Genomic DNA, 25,106 nt, shown 5'->3' on the forward strand with positions numbered 1-25,106 from the left:
GCTTCCTGGTCCACTCCCTAATGACCAGCTATTCTTCAAAACAGAATTCAAATCAGTCGATCATTTTTTGATCGAATTTTAACCACTTTACCACTAGAGCATTTTGCTGTCTTACGTCTGGGCCACTTTTTGTGATTCGGCGCTATGCAAATTTAACTGACAATTGCGCGGTCATGCGACCCCGTACCCAAACGAAATTTACGTCCTTTTTTTCCCACAAACAGAGCTTTCTTTTGGTGGTATTTGATCACCTGTGCGATTTTTACTTTTTGCGCTATAAACAAAAAAAGAGCGTTTATTTTGAAAAAATAACAATATTTTTAACATTTTTTTATATGAAATTCCCCCCAAAAAAGATATAAAAACCAATTTTTTTTTACATTTTTAGCCAATTTGTTTTCTGCTACCCATGTTTGGTAAAAAAAATCACAATAAGCGTATTTTGATTGGTTTGCGCAAAAGTTATTGCTAATTTACTAACTAAGGGAAAGATTTCTGTCATTTTTGGTGTTTTTTTTTTAACGAGTAATGGCGGCGATCTGCGATTTTTTTTGTGGGACTGCGACATTGCGGCGGACAGATCGGACCCTTGACTGACATTTTTGACACTTTTGGGGGTACCAGTGACATTACTACAGTAATCAGTGCTATAAATATGCACTGTTACTGTAAAAATGACACTGGCAGGGAAGGGGTTAATTTTATTGGAGAGGGAGGGGTTAATGTATGCCTGGTGCTTACTAACGTGTGGGGGGGGGAGGTGACTGAGTGAGCCAGGGACAGATCGGATGTTCAGCTATGCTGAACACTCCGATCTGTCACTCCCTGTCACTTAGGAGATCCGCCCGCTCTGTTTACACAGGCGGGCGGATCTCCAAACTGGATTCCCCGATGATCGGGGCAGAGCAGCGGCGATCGCCGCCGCTCCTCCCCTGGCCCGACTCCCGCTGTGAATGAAAACAGCAGGAGCGCGCCCCCGGCGGCGCGCGAGCGCCGCCTACAGGGGGAGGAGTCCAGCGACGTAGGTCTACGTCGCTGGACGATAACGAGCCACTGTGCCGCAGTAGCAGCACAGTGGCTAGTGGTAAAGTGGTTAATTGTTCCGAAAATTTGGGATTCATTAGAAAACAAATAAACAAAACTAATTTCAACAAAATTAGTTACTATTTCATTCAGAGACTTGGATACATCCGAATCTCAGAATAACCAAAATTGCAATAACCAACGAATTGCACATGTGTAAGGCTTATTAATGGTGTTCTATGTTGGACTAGATGGAATATGAGGAATACAGTATGAGCTAGAAACATTTTAAAAAGCTAAGCATTAGGAGGAATATGTGTATCACGTTTATTTGAACCGTGAAAAATAGTATAGCAAAAAGTTCATTATCACCTAATAAGTACTGTATATGCAAAGTGAAATACAAATATGGTCTCAGAGTCCCTTTATATTGGGTCTTCTCTCTGTAGCTGTTCTTTTTCAACTAGAGTTAATCATTTAGCATTATTAATACTATGACTTTTAGTTTGCCTTAAAGAAACAATAGTTGAAAGATAAAATACATGTATATTCATATAATTTTAAAAATTCAGGAATGAGGGAAGATATTAATACCTTTATGTAATCTAAAATTAACCCCATGGAGACTCATACAGCACATAACGGAGGATAATGGACGTGAATACAAGGTCAGAACTGTTTGATTTTGTACAGTATGGAATAGAAGCCCACAGCTGCTAAACAAAAGGGAGAAGCAGACATACCAAGTCCGATTACTTTTATCAGCACAGGGATATCTAAATCTCTCAAAGGTATATCCAAGGACCAGAACTAAAGGACCACAGTATGAGACTTAGACTTCAGATCGCAGAAAAAGAGGCACAGAGCTAGTTGATTATTACATACTAGCCTCACCTTATCTTCTTTATTCATCTGAGTGTAGTTCTCCTTGAAAAGTACATTAAATACAAGGCCCATTAAATTTAAATATGCAGAACTCTAAGTAGAGGTGATTGTGTTGGGACAGCGGCTTCAGTTTGCTGCTAGCAGAGTAGACAATGTCAATGAAGTTAATGTTTACTGGGCAAGGACGAAGCAGTGCAATTATTTCATACAATAGAATAGCAAACCTGGTGATTTCTGAGATATGATTGCATTTTACGCCAATTAATCTTACAGGCTGTAATAAATTTAGGAGCCAATTAGAGCTAAATTAATTGCTCTTCTAAACTTCTTTATAATAACTGGGTGGATAAGAACTTGTCTTGCTTTAGGTTGAACTATCAAACTGTTAAAGTGTATCTAAAGCAAAAACATTTTTTTTAGCTTTGGATAGAGTAGGTAAGGGTTATTATCCCTGTCAGGTTTTCTTTGTGGTCTACATTCCCACTTGGGAGATTCATCCTCTCTTTTTATGCTAATGACAATTGTCATCGGGACTGAAAGTAAGGGAAAATCCTTTCACTGAAAGAGAATAAAGGTAGTCTTCCAACAAGGATACATGATGTGGTGACAGCTGTGTAAGAAGGGGTACCTTGGAGAGATTTTCTTTCATTTTGTGGTGTGTCTACAGGATCAGAAACTATATCCCCCCAATAGGACATAGACTTTAAAAAAATGAAAAGATTCTACAGGTTATTTGTACTGCCTTACTGAACATGTTTCTGTAACTGAAGAGTCTCAATATAATGCCCCGTGGTTAAGAATTTTATGAAAGTTTGTACTGTTTGTACCCATGTTTAACTGGTTGTTCACATCTTGTAGAACATGGTTAAGCTGTATCTTAATGGATCTTGAAAGAAAACCTTGCAGTCTACATAAACACCTATATTGATTTTAGGACAGTAAGACACATCTTACTGTCTTACATCAATGGTCCACTTAGCATTTGCACGGATTACATATACTTTGATATCTTCCCACTGGGCTAAATATCTAAGTTCTTGTTAGGTTATATTTGATGACCAAAGCTCAAAAGCTTGCATATACTCAAATGCTTTGGCCGAGAGATTGATACTGACCAGGTCCTTGTCTTACATAACCATGTAATAATCTAAAACAATACAAGAGGGGTCTTCAAAAAGTTTCCTCATTTTTTTTTAACTCTATTGAGAATTTCAAAAACAAATCACATCACTTTTCTATATAGTCACCTTCCTTTGTGATGCATTTTTTCCCAGCGTTGTACCAACTTTTTAATGTCATCAGTTTAATGTCACCACTCATAAACGACTTTACAAGGGAGAATTTTATCCCCATATAAATGACATCACTTTTCTATGTAGTCACCTTCCTTTGTGATGCATTTTTCCCAGTGTTGTACCGACTTCTTTTTTTTTTTTTACCAACTTCTTAATGCCATCAGCAAAAAATGTTTTTGGTTGAGCTCATAGCCACTGATGCACCGCTGCTTTCACATCATCATCACATGAAAATCTTCTTCTTCATAAAGCTTCTTTGAGCGGTCCAAATAGGTGGAAATTAGATGGCAAAGCAATAATCACAAACCAGGCGCTCCTGGAATGCCTGTAGGGTGGAGGGATAGAAGTAAGCCTGTGAGGCTCCCCAGCGGTTGTTCTGCTGTTAGCCAACTAATGGCTCAGTAAAGAAATTCGCACCCAGGGCAGCCATAGGAAAAAAAAAATCCAGTCCAGAAGTTAAAGCAATAATCACAAATCTGGCGCACTTGGAGTGCCTTTAGAGTGGAGGGATAGAAATAAGCCTGTGAGGCTTCCCAGCAGCTTTTCTGCTGCTGGCCAACGAGCATAGGAAGGGTGCTGATACGGACAAAAGTACATGAGGAAGGCAGCGCATGAACCACATCGGGAGGCAATGGATAAGGAAGTCAGGTGAACATCCAGAATAGAAAAGGTTAACGGTTTATTGGCATTGATAACCGAAAAACAAAGCACATGAAAAAACTTACGTCCCCCTGGGCTGGAGTGGACAATGGCACCTGGCAGCAAGCAACACTCATGTTGCTTGCTGCCAGGTGCCATTGTCCACTCCAGCCCAGGGGGATGTAAGCATTTTATGTGCTTTGTTTTTGGGTTATCAATGCCAATAAACTGTTAACCCTTTCTACACTGTATGTTCACCTGACTTCCTTATCCATTGCATCCCGGTGTGGTTCATGCGCTGCCTTCCTCATGTACTTTTGGAAATTAGATGGCGCTAAATCCAGACTATAAGCTGGGTGTTCCATAACCTCCCATTCATAAACAATTCTACAAGAGAGAACTTTACCCCCATACTGAGCACACGTGCACAGATGAATTTGTTCTCCTTGCACACCTTCTGTCCATAAAAAGCTTATGACAAGCATCTTTACCGCAGTGTGACAACTCTTATACCCTCACCGTACTCCTATACTCTTTTATACCCTCACCATTTCCAAGGAAAATATAAAAGGGCAGAAACATGTTGAAGACTCCTCGTATCTATGAAGAAAGAAATGCTATAATCTATAATGACATTTTGGGAGCTCCACAAGAAACTCATGGATCTATGGCTAAGGCCCATGAAAAGGGTGAGCCTACCAGTGTATTAAAAAAAAGACAAGGAAATATCCATTAGTGTTCTTTTGGTATGTTTTCCACATCAATTCAAAGAGCTAATTGAAGTAAGGATTTATTTTTCATTTCCTTCTCTCATGTAGCCAATACGCTCATGTTGTGATTTATACATTAAAATGTTTTTTTTTTTTTCTTCTATTTATTGACCTGAAACATATTTTGCAGGGAAAACCAGGAGAAGATGATTTATTATCTTCTACTTGACCGAAAAGAAAGATATCCAAGCTGTGAGGATGAAGACCTCCCTCCTCGAAATGACATAGGTATGGACTTAGTTCTAATAGTGCATAACAAGTTTTAAGATTAAACCTTTGTATAATAAATGCTGGTCATACACTGGGCACTTTTTAGTTAATTTTAGCCATGCTTCATTCACACGAACCACAGCACAGAAGGCAAGCTGTTACCAATAGCTTTGATTAATTCACAGGCTGCTGGTTGCAGGTGGCCTTGATCAGTTTGCTCATTTTTGTATTGGAAACCTGCAGATGCAGATTGAAAATGAATGCGTGTGTAACCATCATTAAAGGTGTGGCTCACATTTTATGTTTTTACCTGTCCAGGAAAACAAAATCCAAACACAGATCCAGTGTTTTATGCATGAAGCCAGGTAGGCAGGAGAGATCTAATATACACTATATTACCAAAAGAATTGGGATGCCTGCCTTTGCACACACATGAACTTTAATGGCATCCCAGTCTTAGTCAATAGGGTTCAATATTGAGTTGGCCCCCTCTTTGCAGCTATAACAGCTTCAACTATTCTGGAAAGGCTGTCCACAAGGTTTAGGAGTGTGTCTATGGGAATGTTTGACCATTTTTCCAGAAGCCCATTTGTAAGGGCAGGCATAGATGTTGGAGGGTAGCTCGCAGCTTGTGCTCAAATTTATCCCAAAGGTATTCTGTCGGGTAGAGGTCAGGACAAGGTCCAAAAAGACATGAATGAGCGAGTTTGGGGTGGAGGGACTGGCCTGACCTCAACCCGATAGAACACCTTTGGGAGGAATTAGATTAAATACTTTTGGTAATATAGTTTATCAACCCTTTAATGAAACAGAAGTCCTGGGAGGGACTGGCCATTTAGTGTGAGCATATAAGAAAAGCTAAATAGTAAACTATCACGTGCAAGGGATAGCTGTCAGCATAAACTGCTAGTACATTTTACATTTATATTCTATCATTGCTCTGCAGCTTGCTTCTTGACAGCAAGTCTTCTCATGCTTATCCCCACAAGTCAACACCCAGTGTCTGAGTAAGATTGGCTCTGGATTTCCCCTCTTGTCTCATGTGCCATAACAATGAGCCAAATAGTAAGATGTATGAGATGTAAAGGCCCAAACCATGGAACAAAAATGAAAGCCGGTTAGTGGAGAGTGCAACATTTGATGTTGCTCTGAATGTTAGCCAATCAGCTTCTAACTTCAGCTTGTTTAATTAAGCCTTGAAAAATAAACCTGAAAGCTTATTGGTTTCTATGCAGAGCCGCACCATATTTTGCACTCCTAAATTTTAGTAAATCAACCCCAGTATTTGTATTGAAGAACGTCTATGTATTCTTGGGTCTCCAAGCCCTTTACAGGTGGGTCAGATGAGGCATACTATCTCCAAATGTACACTTTAAAGTGGTTGTAAACCCACTTTGTTGACATTTACCTATAGGTAAGCCTATATTAAGGCTTACCTATAGGTGCTATAAATATCTCCTAAACATGTACCATTTAGGAGATATTTACAGTGCATGCAGCCGATGACATCATCGGCGCATGCGCTCTGAAGGAACGGCCACCCGTGCCGTTCCTTCAGAGCCCAGTGCCGTAAACAGCGGGAGTGATGTAATCGCGCCTCTGGCCAATCAGATGGCCGGAAGACGCGATCCAGGAAGCAGGATGGCCGAACATATCGGCCGTCCTGTCAGCACTGTGGGGGCTTCGATTTTTAGGTAAGTACTTCATAATGAGCTAGTATGCGATGCATACTAGCTCATTATGCCTTTGTCTTTACAGGTTTTTTTTTTATTTATTTTTTTTAGGGTTTACTTCCTCTTTAAGAAATTAAGGGGGAGTTTTTCATGGCCTTGCAGCACAGAGCTGCATAACTACCAGTGTATTAAAATATAACATTGTGACATCATTATATATTTATTTAAAGCATTACATTTGTGTCTTTAACTACCATTATCTTATCCAGAATGGTTTCCTTAGCTATTCAGTAGCTTCTATAACAATAAAGTCAGTGTATCTACTTTTCCCGCCTATATCTGATGTAATAGATGAGTTACTTTATTGGACCGGATATGCAGCTTAATGGCCTTCTCTTCTATCAATGCAAATTCAAAGTGGTGTCAATATTTTCGTAGCCTAGAAAATCCTGTTGTGAATGTCATACCGTCATCACTGTGTAATGAGGGCAAGATTATTGTTCTAGTCTTGTTTACTTCAATTTTTTAATGTTGCACAAAGCAGAAAAAGGTAATTTAAAAACAGCAGAAAGAGGGCGCCTGGGTCAGTGATAGTAGAAACAAGTAACACTATATTCATAAACACTTACATCAAAGTATCTTGCAAGCTGCACACAGGGTGGATGTGGATCACCAATCAAGCAGCTAGCCGTCATGAGGGATGAGAAGACCACTATGGGGATAACCTCGGACCCTCCGTATGAAGGTATATAACTGGCGGCGTCTCAAGCTTTCACACCCCCTCTCACAGAGCTAGCAAGAAACCAAATCAGAATGGGAGCGGGCCACAACATGTTTCTGAGGCGCCGCCTCCTTCTTCAGGCAAACCCACCCCCCTCTGGAGCGGAAAATTTATATTGTCTGGACGGAAAAAAAAAAAAAACACAAAAACAGCCAAACAGCAAGAAGACTGGGTGTGGCTAGTTGCCAGATCAACAGGGTAATACTGACTTGCCTCTGATAGCTGCGGGCCAATTTCCAATGTATATAACTGTCATAGCACAGCACAAGTGTACCTATAGCCTCCAATGTATTTAACTGTTATTATAGCATGGCACAAGTGTACCTATAGCATATATTTGTGTCTGAGGGAATTACCATTTCCTGCTGAGGAGCTGCCAGTGACTGTGTGTGCTATCCTCAGCCACCTGTGGATCGATCCATCCTGCGGACTTCTCTTTGATTATCCTTACCACTATGGACTAATTCTTACCTAATTCATTTTGAGTATATCTTTTTGGTTTTTGCTCCCCCCCCCCCTGTTATTGATTATTGATCCCTTATGGTCCACCTTATAGCTGTCAGTGAGCGCTGACTCACACATTACCTACCAGTTCTGTGTGATATATTGGTAAATGTAAGGTAATGTAAGTTGGATAAAAAAGATGAATTGGAAAGGTGTGTTGCTGTTTTAAAGTGGTTTTAGTGCATCCTTTTATAATAGAGAAAGCTTCAGAGATATGAACCATTTCCAAGTGCATTGTCAGACTGTGTAATCTTTATACAGACCAGCCCACTATGGGAGATTGCAGGCTATACAGTGAATTTGCCAGCCAGCATGAATAGACAGTCAGTAAATTTCAAGATATGATTTCAGGTTGAATAACTACTTATATGCATTTGTCACACTGAGCATGATCCTGAAGTGGTTAAGGTAATATAAAGTAATAGAAAGCTAAATGAATCCTATCACTGCCATTTTTACTTATCGGGCAACTTACAAGGGCCAACTACTCTGCTCCAGGGCCAACCAAGGGCGATGCTTAGTTTATTGCCTGTAAGATTGAGCTATCACATTGCAGTAAAATGAGTCATTTTGTCGGCTAATATTCACCTAAAGTATGCAATACAAAACCTGCCAACAGACGGCACCTAGACCCTGAAGAGATTGCAAATGATTAAGGTTATTTCTATTCTACCAAGAAATTTCTTCTCCTGATGTTCAGCCTCAAAACATTTATAGGCACAGATTGTTATTTTCTCTATATCTAAGACTTTCATCTAAAGTTGATTTTTTAAGGGATGCTTCACCTTTTTCTCATAGACTTTGTTGAAGCATTAACTGCTTTAATACAGTAATAATGAGGACACCAAGAAAGTTTGAAATGATAACATCTTACTCCATGCTTTCATAGCTGTCAGCAATGGCCCAGGAGTGTGTAAAGTGTGCATTGTTTAAACTTGCCCGTCCATAGTAAAATTACCCCTTCAAATCTTACTAAACCCAGAACCCTGCATGTTTTCATCCTCCTCAGACTGTCCTATGAGGCTGCATGACCCCTGGCCATCAGTGCTGATTGGCCCTGTGCTAATCGCATGCCCCCTGCCAAAGAAAAAAAAAAAACTCTCCAGCACAGGGTTTCTAACCCGGGTTCTGTGGAACCCTGCGGTTACTCCAGAGGTTGCTAGGGGTTCCTTGATCAATGGGCAGTTTCTGCCTCTCAGATAAGTTCCCATTGACACCATTGTTCCTTTTAGCTATCTGTAAGGGTTAATTATTCCCATTGATGACAAGAGTAAGGGGCATTCTTCCCACTGACTGTCACACTAATGTGTCATGAGTTGTAGATTTTTAGCAGGGGTTCCCTGAGACCAGAAATTTATTTCAAGGGTTCCTCTGTGTTGAAATGGTTGAGAAAGGCTGCTCTAGCAATACACACCAAACTGAGCATGTGCAGAGTGTCCCCAAGGCTCTGTACTATCAGCAGATGGATTGGTGACAGTAAAAGAAGGGGAAGATCAGAGCAGACAGGGTCAAATTGCCTTTTTACACAGTGCAGAGGATTAACCCCTTAGGTTCCGCAGTGAGTATAACAAGCATTCTTTACTGCATATATAGACTGATTTTACTGTTGTGGGTTTAGTAACACTTTAAAACAACAGTGGGCCTCAAGCATGGCCCCCCAACATGGACACACATAAACTTCAATGATCATCCAATGTTGGTGACAGCAGACACACAGGAGGAGATAGTCAAAAACTATAGAAAAAATAAATATATATAAGTGACACATAGGCTAAATCTGTGTTATGCCCCCCCCCCCCCCCCCAGAATAATGTTCAAAACAAAAATGCAATGGTCTCTATGGGGTTTGTGCAAGGCATACATATCAAGTACAAAGAGTAATGAATATAATACTGCATAAAAAAGATTATACATTTTATTACGAGTGTAAAAGTATAGTGAGTGAGACAATCACTCAAACACATTAAAAGTAATTATGTAGATGACAAAAATAGTTTAAATAACCGTGCTAACAATTTGAAACAAAAACTATACAGTACTCAGTGATGAATGAGCCTACTGATAGTGATGATAGTGATTCAAATGAGGTATCCCAACATGTTTCAAAATCTTTAGACGATTTCTTCATCAGGGGAAGAGAAAGCACAGAATTGTTTATTTAGCACCAAGTTGTATCATCCAAGTCTTTTAGAAGAGGCCTCCAGCCTAGTTCTCACCCTATATAGTTTTTTAGATGGCGTTGAGGGGCTGGTATGCTATTGTAGGTTCCATAAACCCCTGGGGGACTAGGGAAGGGCCATGAAATAGCCGATTAAAAAATGGATGGAGTAGATATCAGTGGTAGCCTCGCTAGACCAAAGAGCCGCATCGCGCCCCCTAGTTGCTCACAAGGATCACCCTCAAATCAGGGGGGACAGAGTCAAACCGACATGTCTGTTGCTTCCTCTATTTCCATGTGGATAAATGGTTAGATGATGTAAAAGACTATAGGCAAATTATAAAAGATTGTCAGAGACTGTGGAAATTATAAAATAAATGGTTAGAGGCTGGGGTCATAGTACAGGAGATAGTCAGAGGCTGCAGACATGTTGTGGGAGACTTTCAGAGACTGTGAACATGCTATAGGAGTTGTTGGAGACTGGAGGCATGCTTTAGGGGAGAGTTATAGACAGGAGACATCAGGGCCGATCCTGGGGTCACAGGCGCCTGGGTGCAGAAATATTTTTGGCGCCCCACGTGGGCGTGGTCATCTTACTAACTCCTCCCCTTTAAACTGTTTTATGGCAACAACTCCACCTCTCCATCTTTAAGCCCCACCACTGTTTGTAATCTTAATGCTTGGACAATAATTTAGTCAACAGCTTTGACAAGTCAAAATAAATGTTTAATTTACTGACAATTCTGTAAAGTGCATGTAAATCAAATAGTTGTAGCACAAAAATCTTGGAATATAAATATGAACTTCACAATATTAAACTTTTGAACAGAAAAGAGAACGTGTGAGGTATTGTCAAGAAAGAGAGAGAAAAAAAAAAAGAGAGAGAGAGAGATAAAAAAAAGACAGAGAAAAAAAAAAGAGAGAGAGATTCAAAAGAGAGAGAGGGGGTTTAACAGAGAGAGAAAAGGGGGGGGGTGACAGAGAAAGGGGGTGACAGAGAGAGAGAGGGGAAGGGGGTGACAGAAAGAGGGAAAGGGGGTGACAGAAAGGGGGAGAGAGAGGGAGAGAGAGGGGGGGGGGGTGACACGGAAGAGTGAGAGAGGGGGGGTGACACAGAAGAGTGAGAGAGGGGGGGACACAGAAGAGTGAGAGAGGGGTGACACGGAAGAGTGAGAGAGGGGGGACACAGAAGAGTGAGAGAGGGGGGACACAGAAGAGTGAGAGAGGGGGGACACAGAAGAGTGAGAGAGGGGGGGCACAGAAGAGTGAGAGAGGGGGGACACAGAAGAGTGAGAGAGGGGTGACACGGAAGAGTGAGAGAGGGGGGACACAGAAGAGTGAGAGAGGGGGCACACAGAAGAGTGAGAGAGGGGGGTGACACAGAAGAGTGAGAGAGGGGGATGACACGGAAGAGTGAGAGAGGGGGGGGACAGAGTGGTGGGGTGACGACAGGGACAGAGGGGGGGTGAAGACAGGGACAGAGGGGGAGGGGTGATGACAGGGACAGAGGGGGAGGGGTGATGACAGGGACAGTGGGGGAGGGGTGACGACAGGGACAGAGGGGGAGGGGTGACCACAGGGACAGAGGGGGAGGGGTGAAGACAGGGACAGAGGGGGAGGGGTGAAGACAGGGACAGAGGGGTGACGACAGGGACAGAGGGGTGACAACAGGGACGGAGGGGTGACGACAGGGAGAGTGAGGGGGGTGACAGGGAGAGACAGGAGGTGACAGGAACAGAGGGGGAGGTAGACAGGTACAGAGGAGGTGGGGGAGACAGGGACAGAGGAGGGGGGGCAGGGACAGAGGAGGCAGGGGGAGACAGGGACAGAGGAAGGGGGGGAGACAGGGACAGAGGAGGGGGGAAGACAGGGACAGAGGGGGGAGGGAAGACAGGGACAGAGGGGGGAGGGAAGACAGGGACAGAGGGGGGGAAGACAGGGACAGAGGGGGGGAGACGGGGACAGAGGAGGGGGGGAGACAGGGACAGAGGAGGGGGGGGGGAGACAGGGACAGGGTAGGGAGGAGTATGTCCGGTCACAGTTACTCACTCAGGTCACCATGTAGCTGCCGGCTGCCTGAGTTAAACTTTCCCGCCCACACATCTCTTTCACTTACAGCAGCATGGGCTTCACTGAGTGTGTGGGCGGGCACAGGGAGAGAGAGAGGGGGATGCAGTGCAGATGCAGCCTCTCCCATTCCTGTAGGGGGGGGGGGGACTGCTCACTGGAGAATGGAACACACACACACATACACAGCCACAGGTTGAACGAAGGATCCACACTGCCTGCTGCCAATCACTATGGAGGCAACTTAGCCCAGCGCCCCCCTTTTCAGCAGTTTGGATGCGCCTGGGTGCGGTGCACCCCTTGCACCAGCCCAGGATCGGCCCTGGGAGACATATTACACAAGACTGCTACAAATCATTACAATAACAGGTTAACAGGGATATATAGATTAGTGTATACAGGGGACCCAAGGGCCACACAAAAAGTGCCAAAAGGCCGTAGGTTTGGCACCAGGGCCTGAAACTGTAAATTCATCACTTCTTCTGCATAGTAACTAAAGTTTCCGGTCAAGGCTGAAGCGTTAGTGCCCACACTGTGTGCTGAAATGAGAGAAGGTAAATGAGTGCTGGCTTTAGATTCTGCATATCTTCTACTTTGGTTAATAAAAGTTCTCAAAACAAAGCCAAAAAAGCCTCATGTTTTAGGCACTTGGAAATGCTTGCAATTTTGACCTTGTTGCTCAGGGGTATGCCAGAAGGCAGCACAGTGATGATACAGGGAAATGTGGTCGCATCTTCAGATTAGGGCAGCAAGACTTAAAGGAAGAATTTCCTTAAATTGCATGGTGTTGGTAGTTTGTATTCTTTTAAATGGATAATATATGCGTGGTCTCTTGCCTAATGCTTTTCATATTGCAGCCACCATATCTATGGATTGGTATGCTGCAATATTGAAATGTTGAAAATATTGAAATGTTTCTTCTTGAGTTTAGATACATTTTAATGAGCTTTTTAAGACATTACTTTTCCTTTCCAGCATTTTCTTTCATACATTGATACAGTGACTTCATTCCAATGTTTTATGGTTATATAAAAGAAGAGAGCTGATTTGAGGTTACTTTATGCCATGCATGTCCTATTATCATTACAATCTATAACACTGCTATTTTTCGGGCTTACAACAGACCCTCCACGTAAAAGAGTTGATTCTCCAATGCTTAATCGCCATGGAAAGCGTCGTCCAGAAAGAAAGTCAATGGAAGTTTTAAGTGTGACAGATGGGGGTTCTCCTGTTCCTGCACGGCGGGCTATAGAGATGGCACAGCACAGTCAAAGGTAGGATTCTGCTGAACTGAGCTCGGGATGTTTGTCCTGGAGGTTCATTTATGGGATATCTAATGAAATGATTGTTGCACAGACTCTGAACTAAAAGGATACCAGTTGTAGCTGAACAGCCTTCACTAAGCATGTGTGTGGGTCTGCATTGATCTTTATAGACAGAGACCTGGATTCAGTTCCCAGTGAGCATTCACGCAGTTTTCAGAGAGATTGCAGAGATTACAGTTGTCAGGTGTGAAATGCCAGGGTATATAACCTATACAGTGAGATATTGGTGGAAGAGTCCAGAGCTCATAGCAAATTAGTCACAAATGGTTATTTGTATTAATTTGAATCTTCACTCTTGAAGTTTGTTACCATTATTATTATTATTATTATTATTATACAGGATTTATATAGCGCCAACAGTTTGGGCACTTGTTCACATCAGAAGTCAATGAGAATGTAAAAACAGCCCAGAAGCAGGTCATATGTAGCTGTGAAAGAACTTACAATGATTTCAAAAGCTTCTTAACCTGATCTCAAATGGAGGGTATATGTACCTAAATGCAAGTTGCATTTCACTGTTATGGCAAGCCCTTAAAGTGGTTGTAAAGGCTGAAGGTTTTTTACCTTCATGCATATGTATTCTATGCATGAAGGTAAAAAGCCTTTTGTGTGCTTCTTCCTCCAGAGCCCCCTAATACTCACCTGAGCCCCCTCTCGATCCATTGATGTGCATAAGAGCCAGAACTTAGTTGTCCAGGGACTCCCTCTCCTCATTGGCTGAGACAGCAGCAGAAGCCATTGGCTTCCACTGCTGTCAATCACAGCCAGTGAGCCAATGAGGAGAGAGTGGGGGGGGGGGCGCAGCTATGGACACATAGAGCAGGACTCAGGAGCGGGTACACACCAGTGCCCATATAGCAAGTGACTTGCTCTTGGGGGAACTGGTCAGGGGGGAGGAGCCAGGAGTGTTGGCGGGGGACCCGAGAAGAGGAGAATCGGGGCTGGTCTGTGCAAAACCACTGCACAGAGCAGGTAAGTATAACATGATTCTATTTTTTTTTTTTTTAAGCCAAACCTTTAATAAAACTTTGAAACGGAACTACACTGCATCTGAGCTTTCCAAAACAAAAACACAATTCAATTCATTTTTAACATTCAGAGCAAACACTCCCATCAATGCATGTCTACATGCATTTTTCTGAGAAATCACTTTGCAAAAAAAAAAACCCTAGCATTTCTGCCCATGGCTAGCTTGAGTAAGGGCAAATGATTCATGTAGGATTTACTCAGGCATGCAGCCAGGAGGCTCCTGAGATGTATAACATTGTTTGCCTAGGCCTGGAAACTAGGAAGCAACTGAAGAAATGTAAAAAAAAAAGTTTCAAACAAGTGAATATGATATACTTTCCTATCTAGCTACTAATGCTCGTATCATTATAAATAGTCAATGTTGTTTGATAGAGTGGGGTTCGGCTTTAATTTGCTATAGTAACTCAGCAGTAATGTGGCCATAAACCCCCTCTGCTCCTGATGCAACATTTAGAGGACTGTGCCATTTGGGGAAGCCCTGGAGGACCGCGAGCACTTCTAACTGTTGGAGGTGTATGTTACTGCACACAGCAATTTTAAATCTCCTGCCACAGCAGTTCACTGTTGATGACTGATGCTGAAGCAGATGGATCATTCATGAAAAATGAAGGTTTTGTAATCTGACAGGTGTATGAACAATCCCTCTGGTATCAGCACTAAGCTGTGGCAGGAGGTAAGATAGTGGGGGCTTAGAGATGACTCTCTGAACAAAAGTGTCACCCTCAGGCGGAGAGAGTACAGATAACTGATGTAGCGAATAGCAGACCCTGACCAGTAATGCTTCACTCTTAAAAAGGGTATAAATACAAATGGTTACAATGACTATTCCTGACTAGAGTTGGCAAATATATTACTGACATTAGCCGTTTTACTGATCAGGAGAAGTGAGGCACATCTAAATAATAAGTGGAAGTGAACATATGGTTTAAAGGGGCTTTCCAAGTAGGTTGACAAAGCAGACACCAATGGAGCCCACTGATTATTTCATTATACGAGAGATGGGACACGCAGTGTGGTCCTTCTGATTACCAACAGGAGGAGCTGTTTTGGCCTGGGTTCACACTTGTGTGGTGAGGGTCACCACATATGACTCAGATAGAAATCCCACCGAATTCCTATTCAAGTGCTTCATTTTGTATGGGTACAAATTTGCACCACCGCACGAAAAAAGGTGCAGGCATCTGTTTTTTTTGCCGCACCAGAATCGGATCACATGAAAGTTTACACCCATGCGATCCGATTCTTGCAATCACACTGTTTTTTTTTTACCTGTTTTGGGAGTAATTAATTTAACATTGACACTGCTGGAAGATCACATGAACGAAGCGCAATTTCAATGCGGTGCAGGAAAGGCTCGGGATTCGCTGTGCTTCCCTCACCGTATATATGTAAACTGGGGTTTAAAGTGACAGCAAACCAAAAAGGAAATCTGGAGTACTGACTAAGCAGGACACCAGCAGAAAAGCTTTTCTGCTGGTGTCCTGCTTAGTCAGTACTTCAGGTTTCCTTTTTGGTTTGTTCATAGAGGTTAGCTGCTGAAGCTCCCGGTCTAGACTTGGCCGAGCAGTAATAGTATTTACCAGGAATTACCATTCCCAATATTTATTGGGTATTTACATGGACTTACATGGGATTTACATAGGATCCCAGGTAACTGTTTTTAACTTTAACCACTTAAGCCCCGGAAGATTTTACCCCCTTCCTGACCAGGGGGTTTTTTGCGATTTTTTACTTGACTTTAACGGACAATTGCGCAGTCGTGCGAAGCTGTACCTAAACGAATTTCACGTCCTTTTTTTCCCACAAATAGAGCTTTCTTTTGGTGGTATTTGATCACCTGTGCAATTTTTTGATCATGCGCTATAAACAAAAAAAGAGCGTAAATTTTGCAAAAATAACAATATTTTTCACATTTTTTTATATGAAATTCCCCAAAAAAATGTAAAAATCAAAAATTTTTAACATTTTCAGACAATTTGTTTTATGCTACATATGTTTGGTAAAAAAAAATCGCAAAAAGCGTATTTTGATTGGTTTGCGCAAAAGTTATCGCGTTTACTAACAAAGGGAAAGATTTTTGTCATTTTTGGTGTTTTTTTTTTTAACGAGTAATGGCGGTGATCTGCGATTTTTTTTGCAGGACTGCGACACTGCGGCGGACAGATCGGACCCTTGACTGACATTTTTGACACTTTTGGGGTTACCAGTGACATTACTGCAGTAATCAGTGCTATACATATGCACTATTACTGTAAAAATGACACTGGCAGGGAAGGGGTTAACTGTAATGGAGAGGGAGGGGTTAAGTGTGTCCTAGGGGCGTGCTTCTAACTGTGATGGGACATGGCTACTACTGTAAAAACAGAGATCAACGGTTCTACATAGTAGAACCGTCTGATCTCCATTTTTACACAGGGGAGAATGACAGGCGGCTTGTTTACATAAGCCGCCTGCCTTTCTCCCTCTCTACCGACGATCGCAGTGTGACCGGCGGACATTGGGTCCGCCGGTCACACGCACGGACTCCTCAGTGAACGAGCCGGGGTGGGCTCACAAGCTGGTCACAGGCTAGGGACGTATATATACGTCACTTTGCCTGGCCGGGGCTGACCGCCGCAGTATATCTACTTGCGGCGGTCGGCAAGTGGTTAAAGTGACAGCCCCTGACTCATTGGGGATTTGACACATTGAATTTAGCCCAACAGGTTTGCAAAGATAACCATTATCAAGTAAATATTGTTTCTAAAAAAAGCCTTAAAACATTACAATGAATGAAAGGAAAAAAATATTGATTTATGCAATGTATTTCTATAATTCTGTTCAAAAGATACGTTATTGATAGTATAGAAGCTTGTTCACAGAGTAATAGAATAATAGTTCTATGATTTATAAGTTTACCAATACCAATGACAGAGAGCAAATGAATCGCCCCAATGTCAGGCAACATGATGAAAAAGTATGTGGTTATGTTATTGCTGCATAAGTAAAAGACAATAGAGTATTTTCATATAGATGAAGACAGTGTATTGTTTTATAAGAAGAGAAATCACTTGAAACAGCTGGATGGAGCAGGAATGAGAAGCTCCAAATCACAATACTTGACCTATATATCTATCCCTCTGAAATCTAATCCTTTAAAGCACACAATTTAAAATGTGGCAGCAAGGTGTCCATTTCTTTGTTACTTGAGCAGTGGGTGATAGATTTTTCTTGTGCAGGTCAAGGTCTGTCAGTGGAGCATCAACTGGCCTGTCATCTAGCCCTCTCAGCAGTCCAAGGGTAAGTATTAAAAAAGAAATTCTTAATATTACAGATGATATGACAGCAACAGTGGTCCAGACTGCACTTTATCACATCCTGTTTCATCACTACAACAACCTGCATTATCACACCATGACACCCTACATTGCAAACACCATCAGAAGTACTCTTACAATTTTTTTCCTTTATGTTGTACTAAATTTTGCATGGCCTATCATTGCTACTGTAGATATGATTCTAAATGTCTACAGCAACCAGTTAATAAAATATATGATTCTTGAATTTAGGTTTTAAGTGACAAAAGTGAAGGGATTTCTAGAAACAAAACTCTAGGCTATTGACATACAGTAGACCCCCCTCAAATTTTGTGGATGTGGAGTACTGGAACATTAAAAGAAACCTTTGTTTGCATGTTTGATATAAAAAGGAATATATCATTAATTTTTTATGTCAATTTGTTTTTAATTGATATATTACTCTGCATAATGTACGTTTAAATGATTACATCAGATTCCCTTAGATCCTTGCTAGGCACATATAACGTACTTTCTAGCAAGAAGGCAAAACTGGGCTGCTAGACGCAGTAAGATAGTCTATATGGGAGTTGGTATGTTTCAGGGCAGTCATTGTTATCCTTGGTTCACCATTAGTAAGTCACTGAACTGACACCTGATATGTGCCAGGGAAGAAACTCATGAAGTATAGACAGGGCCGGCCTTAGGTGTTCAGGCGCCCTGTGCGAGCTAATCCTGTGGCGCCCCCCCCCACCCCCACCGCACACGTGACCCCCACCCCCCGCACATTTTCTTGCTCTTTTTTGCACTTTATTGGACTTTTCTTTTTTATGATCACTAAGAACTTAGCCCCCCTTACATTAGAAGAGACCCCTCACAGAGCCCCCCTTACATCAAATACCCCTTTACATTAGAGATCCCCACAGAGCCCCCCCTTACATCAAAGACCCCCTTACATTAGAGACCCCCACAGAGCCCCCCTTACATCAGAGACTCCCCCACAGAGCCCCCCTTACATCAGAGACCCCCACACAGAGCCCCCCTTACATCAGAGACCCCCCCACACAGAGCCCCCGTTACATCAGAGAACCCCACACAGAGCCCCCCTTACATCAGAGACCCCGCCACACACAGAGGCCCCCTTACATCAGAGACCCCCCACACTAAACCTCCAGGCCGCGGTCGCCGCTTACCTCCCGCTGTGCGGCCTGATCATCTGCGAGTTGTGATGGCCGCACGGCGCCCCTGTTGCCCATGGCTCCCTGTGCGGCCGCACAGCTCGCACACCCCAAAGGCCGGCCCTGAGTATAGAGAAAATGATAAGAGCTTGTATCACAGTACAGTGCCTTAAAGAAAAAAGTATTCATATCCCTTGAAATGTTCCACATTTTGTCATGTTACAGCCAAAAACGTAAATGTATTTTATTGGTATTTTATGTGGTAGACCAGAACAAAGTTGTGAAGTGGAAGGAAAATGCTAAATGGCTTTCAACATTTTTTACAAATATCTGAAAAGTGTGGCATGCATTTGTATTTAGCCCCCTTTACTCTGATACCAAAATCTAGGGGAACCAATTGCCTTCAGAAGTCACCCAATTAGTAAATAGAGTCCACCTGTGTCTAATTTATTCTCAGTATAAATACAGCTGTTCTGTAAAAACCTCAGAGATTTGCAAGAGAACCTTAGTGAGCAAACAGCATCACCAAGGCCAAGGGACACGCCAGACAGGTCAGGGATTAAGTTGTGGAGAAGTTTAAAGTAGGGTTAGGATATAAAAAAAATACCCCAACATCTGGGGTTTGAACATCTCACAGAGCACTGTTCAACCCATCATCCGAAAATGGAAAGAGTATGGCACAACTGCAAACCTACCAAGACATGGCTGTTCACCTAAACTGATAGGCCAGGCTAGGAGAGCATTAGTCAGAGATCCGCAGCTTAGGTGGAAGAATCTGTCCACAGGACAACTAACAGTCGTACACTCCACAAATCTGGCCTTTATGGAAGAAAGCTGTTGTTGAAAGAAAGACATTAGAAGTCCCGTTTGCAGTTTGTGAGAAGCCATGTGGGGGACACAGCAAACATATGTAAGAAGGTGCTCTAGTCAGATGAGACCAAAACTGAACTTTTAGCATGAAAGCAAAATGCTATGTGTGGCGGAAAACAAACACTGCACATAACCCTGAACACACCATCTGCACCGTGAAAAATGGTGGTGGCAGCATCATGTTGTGGGGATGCTTTTCTTCAGCAAGGACAGGAAAGCTGGTCAGAGTTGATGGGCAGATAGATGGAGCCAAATACAGGGCAATCTTAGTAGAAAACCTGTTCGAGTCTGCAAAAGACTTGAGACTGGGAAAGTTCACCTTTCAGCAGGACAACGACCCTAAACATACAGCCAAAGTGACAATGGAATGGTCTAGCTCAAAACATATATATGTATGTTAAAATGGTCCAGTCAAAGTCCAGATCTAAATCCAATTGAGGATCTGTGCCAAGACTTGCAAATTGACGCTCTCCATCCAATCTTAGGCTATTTTGCAAAGAAGAATGGGCAATAATGTCACTCTTTAGATGTGCAAATCTGGTAGAGACATCCCCAAAAAGACTTGCAGCTGTATATGCAGCGAAAGGTGGTTCTACAAAGTATCAACACAGGGGGCTGAATACAAATGTATACCACACTTTTCAGACATTTACTGTATTTGTGCCACTTTGTGTTGGTCTATCACATAAAATCCCAATAAAATACATTTACATTTTTAGTTGTAACATGGCAAAATGTGGAAAGATTGTGGAGCAGGCCACAGTTTTCACAATGTGATATCAGGAGGAGGATCAGGATATAGAGGTGAATCTATTTCACACATATTCCAGTATGTTCCACTTCACTAAATGCATCAATTGATCTTCTCTCTGACCTACAGTAGCTATTAAATCTTACTTTTCAATATACACATATTGCCACATTTGTAATGCTCAATCGCTGTGGACAATATTTTATAGTAGGAGGAAAGTTACTAACCTGGTGTGGGCACTAATCTGCCACCCATACACAAATGAAAATTGCTCAGATCTAAGCAGCATATATTAAAGATACAGACTAAGATAGGGACTACTATCACATGCATTACACATTAGTAAATTTAGGAACCAGCATTAGACCTGAAAACAAGGAAACACTCAGAAGGCTGGCAAATCGTTTTTGATGGCCAAGTTAATTGCATCAATAAATATTAGCAAGAATCCATTTGGTATCCAAATATTAGTGTGAGGATGTATTTTAAACCTTTAATCAACCTTTTGACTCTTTATCAACTGACCTCTTAAGTCACATCATATCTACTTGAAGACCAAGCCAGTTTCTGACATTCTTTGTTCACAAGTACAAATCAGTATATTTTGCTAGAACATTACTTAGTAAATAAATATTGTATATAATTTTTAGCAAAGGCCCTAGAGAACAAAATGATGGTCATTACAATTTTTTATGCCATATGGCATAAAAAAATTTTTAATTTTTTTTAAACGCACTTTTTTGGGAAAAATTGTAATTTCACTTTAATGAATTTTTTAAATAAACCACAATATATACCCCACTTTTTGTGTAAAATATGAAAGATTATGTTACGCAGAGTAAATAGATACCGAACATGTAATGCTTTTAAATGGCGCATGCTCCTGGAATGGCACCAAACCATGGTAATTTAAAATCTCCATAGGCAATACTTAATTCTATAGGCTATCAGTTTAGAGTTACAGAGGAGGTCTAGTGATAGAATTATTGCTTTTGCTCTGACGTTCGTACTGATACTTCACATGTAAGGTGCCAACACCGTTTAGATATGTGGGCGTGACCTACCTGTGCATTCCCCACTGCGTGCAAACATGGGCGGATAGGGGCACTTTAAAAAAAAATTGTATTATTTTATTGCATTTTTTTCTTTTTTATACTGTTCCTTTAATTTTTTTATCACTTTTATTGCCATCGCAAGAAATGTAAACATCCATTGTGATAACAATACAGCATGACAGGTTCTCTTTATGGGAGGATCTGGGGTCTGTAATACCCAAATCTCTCCTTTACATTTAAAAGCAAAAGATTAAAAAAAAAAAAATTAGATTTTTTATTTTGCTTCTTTGTTTACATTGGACCAGAACTTGAAGTGACGTCATGACGCCACTCTGATCCTCCTAGGCCATAGATCTTTCTTTCGCTCATCTCTGTGACCAGCCACTGCCAACGCTGAATCACTTCCTGGAGCTATTGATCAGCGAAGTAATCCTGGGAACCACCAGAAAACAATGTGAGAGCCCCCCTTTCTCACCACTTCTAAAAGTGGTCCAGTGGCGAATCCACTGCTTGGATCACGTTTATCACAAAGACTGGCGCCTGAGGGAAAAATTAATACCAGGGTTATGGCATCTAGCTGCAGCCATAACTCTGGTATTAAACATCAGTTGTGATGTATTTTCCCAGTTAGGCGGTCAACAACTAGATAGGGCAACGAGATGTGTAAATTATACATTGATATATTACATTACTATAAATAACAAACATTATATCGATGATGCATTGTAATGATTTCCATTCCCCTTATTACTATACTTAGAAGTTAATCAGGTTGAAAAAAAAAAAAATATCCAACCAAAAGACAAAAATAAATTAAAATCCTGCATCCTCAGACCCCTAAACCCATAGTATCAAGCAAGATTAGCGATCGCAGCACTTTTTTACACTCACTACTCATAAGTCATCATTCATAACCATAGGTCAGCTGTGCAACCCAGTTAATAAAACTGAGCACATAATACTGTATGTGGTAGAGTCTTACTTAGCTGGAGATTACCGTTTACAACCTGATGCCTATGACTTAGTTACCACTGTCATACACTACACTACAGTTAACAGTTATTGTACCTAATTCTTAGTGACTTACTTTATGTAATTGAAAATACATCATTATCTACCTTTTTATATCATTCATTGTAACATTGGTCTCAGGCCATATTTTTGGCTGGCACAAATCTTCATATCTTCCTGGATTCAATAACCCTGAAAAAAAAATGTGTGTGTGTGTGTGTGTGTGTGTGTATATATATATATATATATATACACACACTTTATTACCATACCGTAATATATGTATATATACACTGCCTGGCCAAAAACAAAAGTCGCCACCTGGAATTAACTAAGCAACTATCTAAACTAAGCATGCATTAACTATCCTATTGGATAGTTACTGCATGTGCCCAAAGAATGAGGTCAGCTGGCTACCTGAATATACTGAATGACCAGGTTATTCCATCAATGGATTTTTTCTTCCCTGATGGCACAGGCATATTCCAAGACGACAAAGCCATGATTCATTGGGCTCAAATTGTGAAAGAGTGGTTCAGGGAGCATAAGACATCATTATCACACATAGATTGGCCACCACAGAGTCCAGAACTTAACCCCATTGAGAATCTTTGGGATGTCCTGGAGAAGGCTTTTGCAGTGGTCCGATTCATCAATACAAGATCTTGGTGAAAGATTAATGCAACACTGGATGGAAATAAATCTTGTGACATTGTAATCAAAGCCAATGAAATATTAGAGTGTGTGACCTTTTTTTTTTTTTTTTGGTGGCGACTTTTTTTTTTTAGGACAGGTAGTGTATATATGCACTTTATTACCAAACGTATTGGGACGCCTGCCTTTACACGCATATGAACTTTAACGGCATCCCAGTCTTAGTCCATAGGGTTCAATATTGAGTTGGCCCACCCTTTGCAGCTCCAACAGCTTTAACTCTTCTGGCAAGGCTGTCCCCAAGGTTTAAGAGTGTGTCTATGGGAATGTTTGACCATTCTTCCAGAAGTGCATTTGTGAGGTCAGGCACTGATGTGGGCGAGAATGCTTGGCATACGCAGTCATGTTGTAACAGAAAAGGGCCTTTCTTAAACTGTTGCCACAAAGTTGGGAGCATTAAATTGTCCAAAATGTCTTGGTGTGCTGGCGCCTTAAGAGTTTCCTTAACTGGAACTAAGGGGCTAAGCCCAAATCCTGAAAAACAACCTCACATCATAAGTAATGTCCATAAAGACATGGATAAGCGAATTTGGGGTGGAGAAACTTGACTGTCCTGCACAGAGTCCTGACCTCAACCCGATAGAACACCTTTGGGATGAATTAGAGCCGAGACTGAGAGCCAGGCCTCTAGTCCAACATCAGTGTCTGACCTCCCAAATGTGCTTCTGGAAGAATGGTCAAACATTCCCATAGACACGCTCCTAAACATTTTGGACAGCCTTCCCAGAAGAGTTGAAGCTGTTATAGCTGCAAAGGGTGGGCCAACCCAATATTGAACCCTATGGACTAAGACCGGGATTCCATTAAAGTTCATGTGTGTGTAAATGCAGGCATCCCAATACTTTTGGTAATACAGTGTATATACACACACACACACATACATAGTATACAATGGGCACATACCATAGCATGTGTTAAATTCAAGACTACATTTACTGTGCTAGCCATTCCACATGTTTGATAATGCACACGATGGAAACATAGCTTTCAATTTTCTGCTGTTTACTGAACTTTTTGAAAATTGGCATTGACAAAGGTTCGTATCTGTTATATATGTTGAGCACACAGCAATAGAACACCATGTCCTACCACATTGCTCCATCTCATTGTCAAACATCAATGCCCATTGGGCACTTTTCTGTCCCCCCTTTGCCAGAGTCCCGTTTTCACTTTCTCCCCCACACCGCTGGAAGTCGCTGATGGGGAGGATCCCCGTGCCATCTGGCAATCCAAAGCTGCTCACCGTCAGCCTGACCCGAAGACCCAGACACTGCCTGCTAAGACCAGCCTGGGAGAGAAGCCCCTCCACACCATTAAATCCAATCCCTTACCCATTACCATGACTGCCTCCTCCCCACCGCATGACTCCTCAACTTCACCTCATCGCTCCCCGTTATCCCCACCTTTCTTCCCTTCCTCACTGCCTGCTCGTTTTTTCCCTGGTACTAAATCCACCACCAAATCTATCCCTTTGCCGCAGGTGACCCCTCACCCTTCTCCCCGAGGTAGCCCCCTCCCTACCCCGCTGGGCACCCCAGTACATACGCCCAAGGACAGTCCGACTGGGACACCCAGTGGCACCCCTCCCTCCAGTCCTGGTGTTGGTGGAGTGGCTTGGAAGACACGGCTCAACTCTATCAAGAATAGCTTTCTGGGATCCCCACGCTTCCATCGTCGGAAATTGCAAGGTAGGTTTAATTGTTCTGCATTAGCTTGCCATCTAGTGGCACATTGTTGAATAAGCTTCAGTATTACATATTGAATAAAATGGCTGTTGCCTTGTGCCAACTAATAAGAAGGTACAAACAGATCAGGGTAGAAAAAAATAAGTAAATAAATAAAAATGAATATTATTAACTGAAATTAAGATGTTAAAATTTTTACATTTTCTCC

General features: G+C 41.9%; 1 protein-coding gene across 4 annotated transcripts in view; it reads left to right on the forward strand.

The window, feature by feature from the left end:
* Positions 1-25,106, forward strand: part of LOC309568640 (serine/threonine-protein kinase BRSK2-like) — a 496,199-nt gene that overhangs the window by 435,111 nt on the left and 35,982 nt on the right. For 2 of the 4 annotated variants that reach the window (XM_082274362.1, XM_082274363.1), the window contains 4 exons: positions 4,743-4,840; positions 13,129-13,279; positions 17,578-17,638; positions 24,370-24,901. In XM_082274362.1, coding sequence (XP_082130488.1) covers positions 4,743-4,840; positions 13,129-13,279; positions 17,578-17,638; positions 24,370-24,901 — 842 coding nt within the window. The remainder of the gene's footprint in view (positions 1-4,742; positions 4,841-13,128; positions 13,280-17,577; positions 17,639-24,369; positions 24,902-25,106) is intronic. The other 2 variants (XM_082274364.1, XM_082274365.1) reach the window with 1 other exon arrangement.

Source organism: Pelophylax lessonae, assembly GCF_965119305.1.
Source record: "Pelophylax lessonae genome assembly, chromosome: 12".
Taxonomy (NCBI): Eukaryota; Metazoa; Chordata; class Amphibia; order Anura; family Ranidae; genus Pelophylax; species Pelophylax lessonae.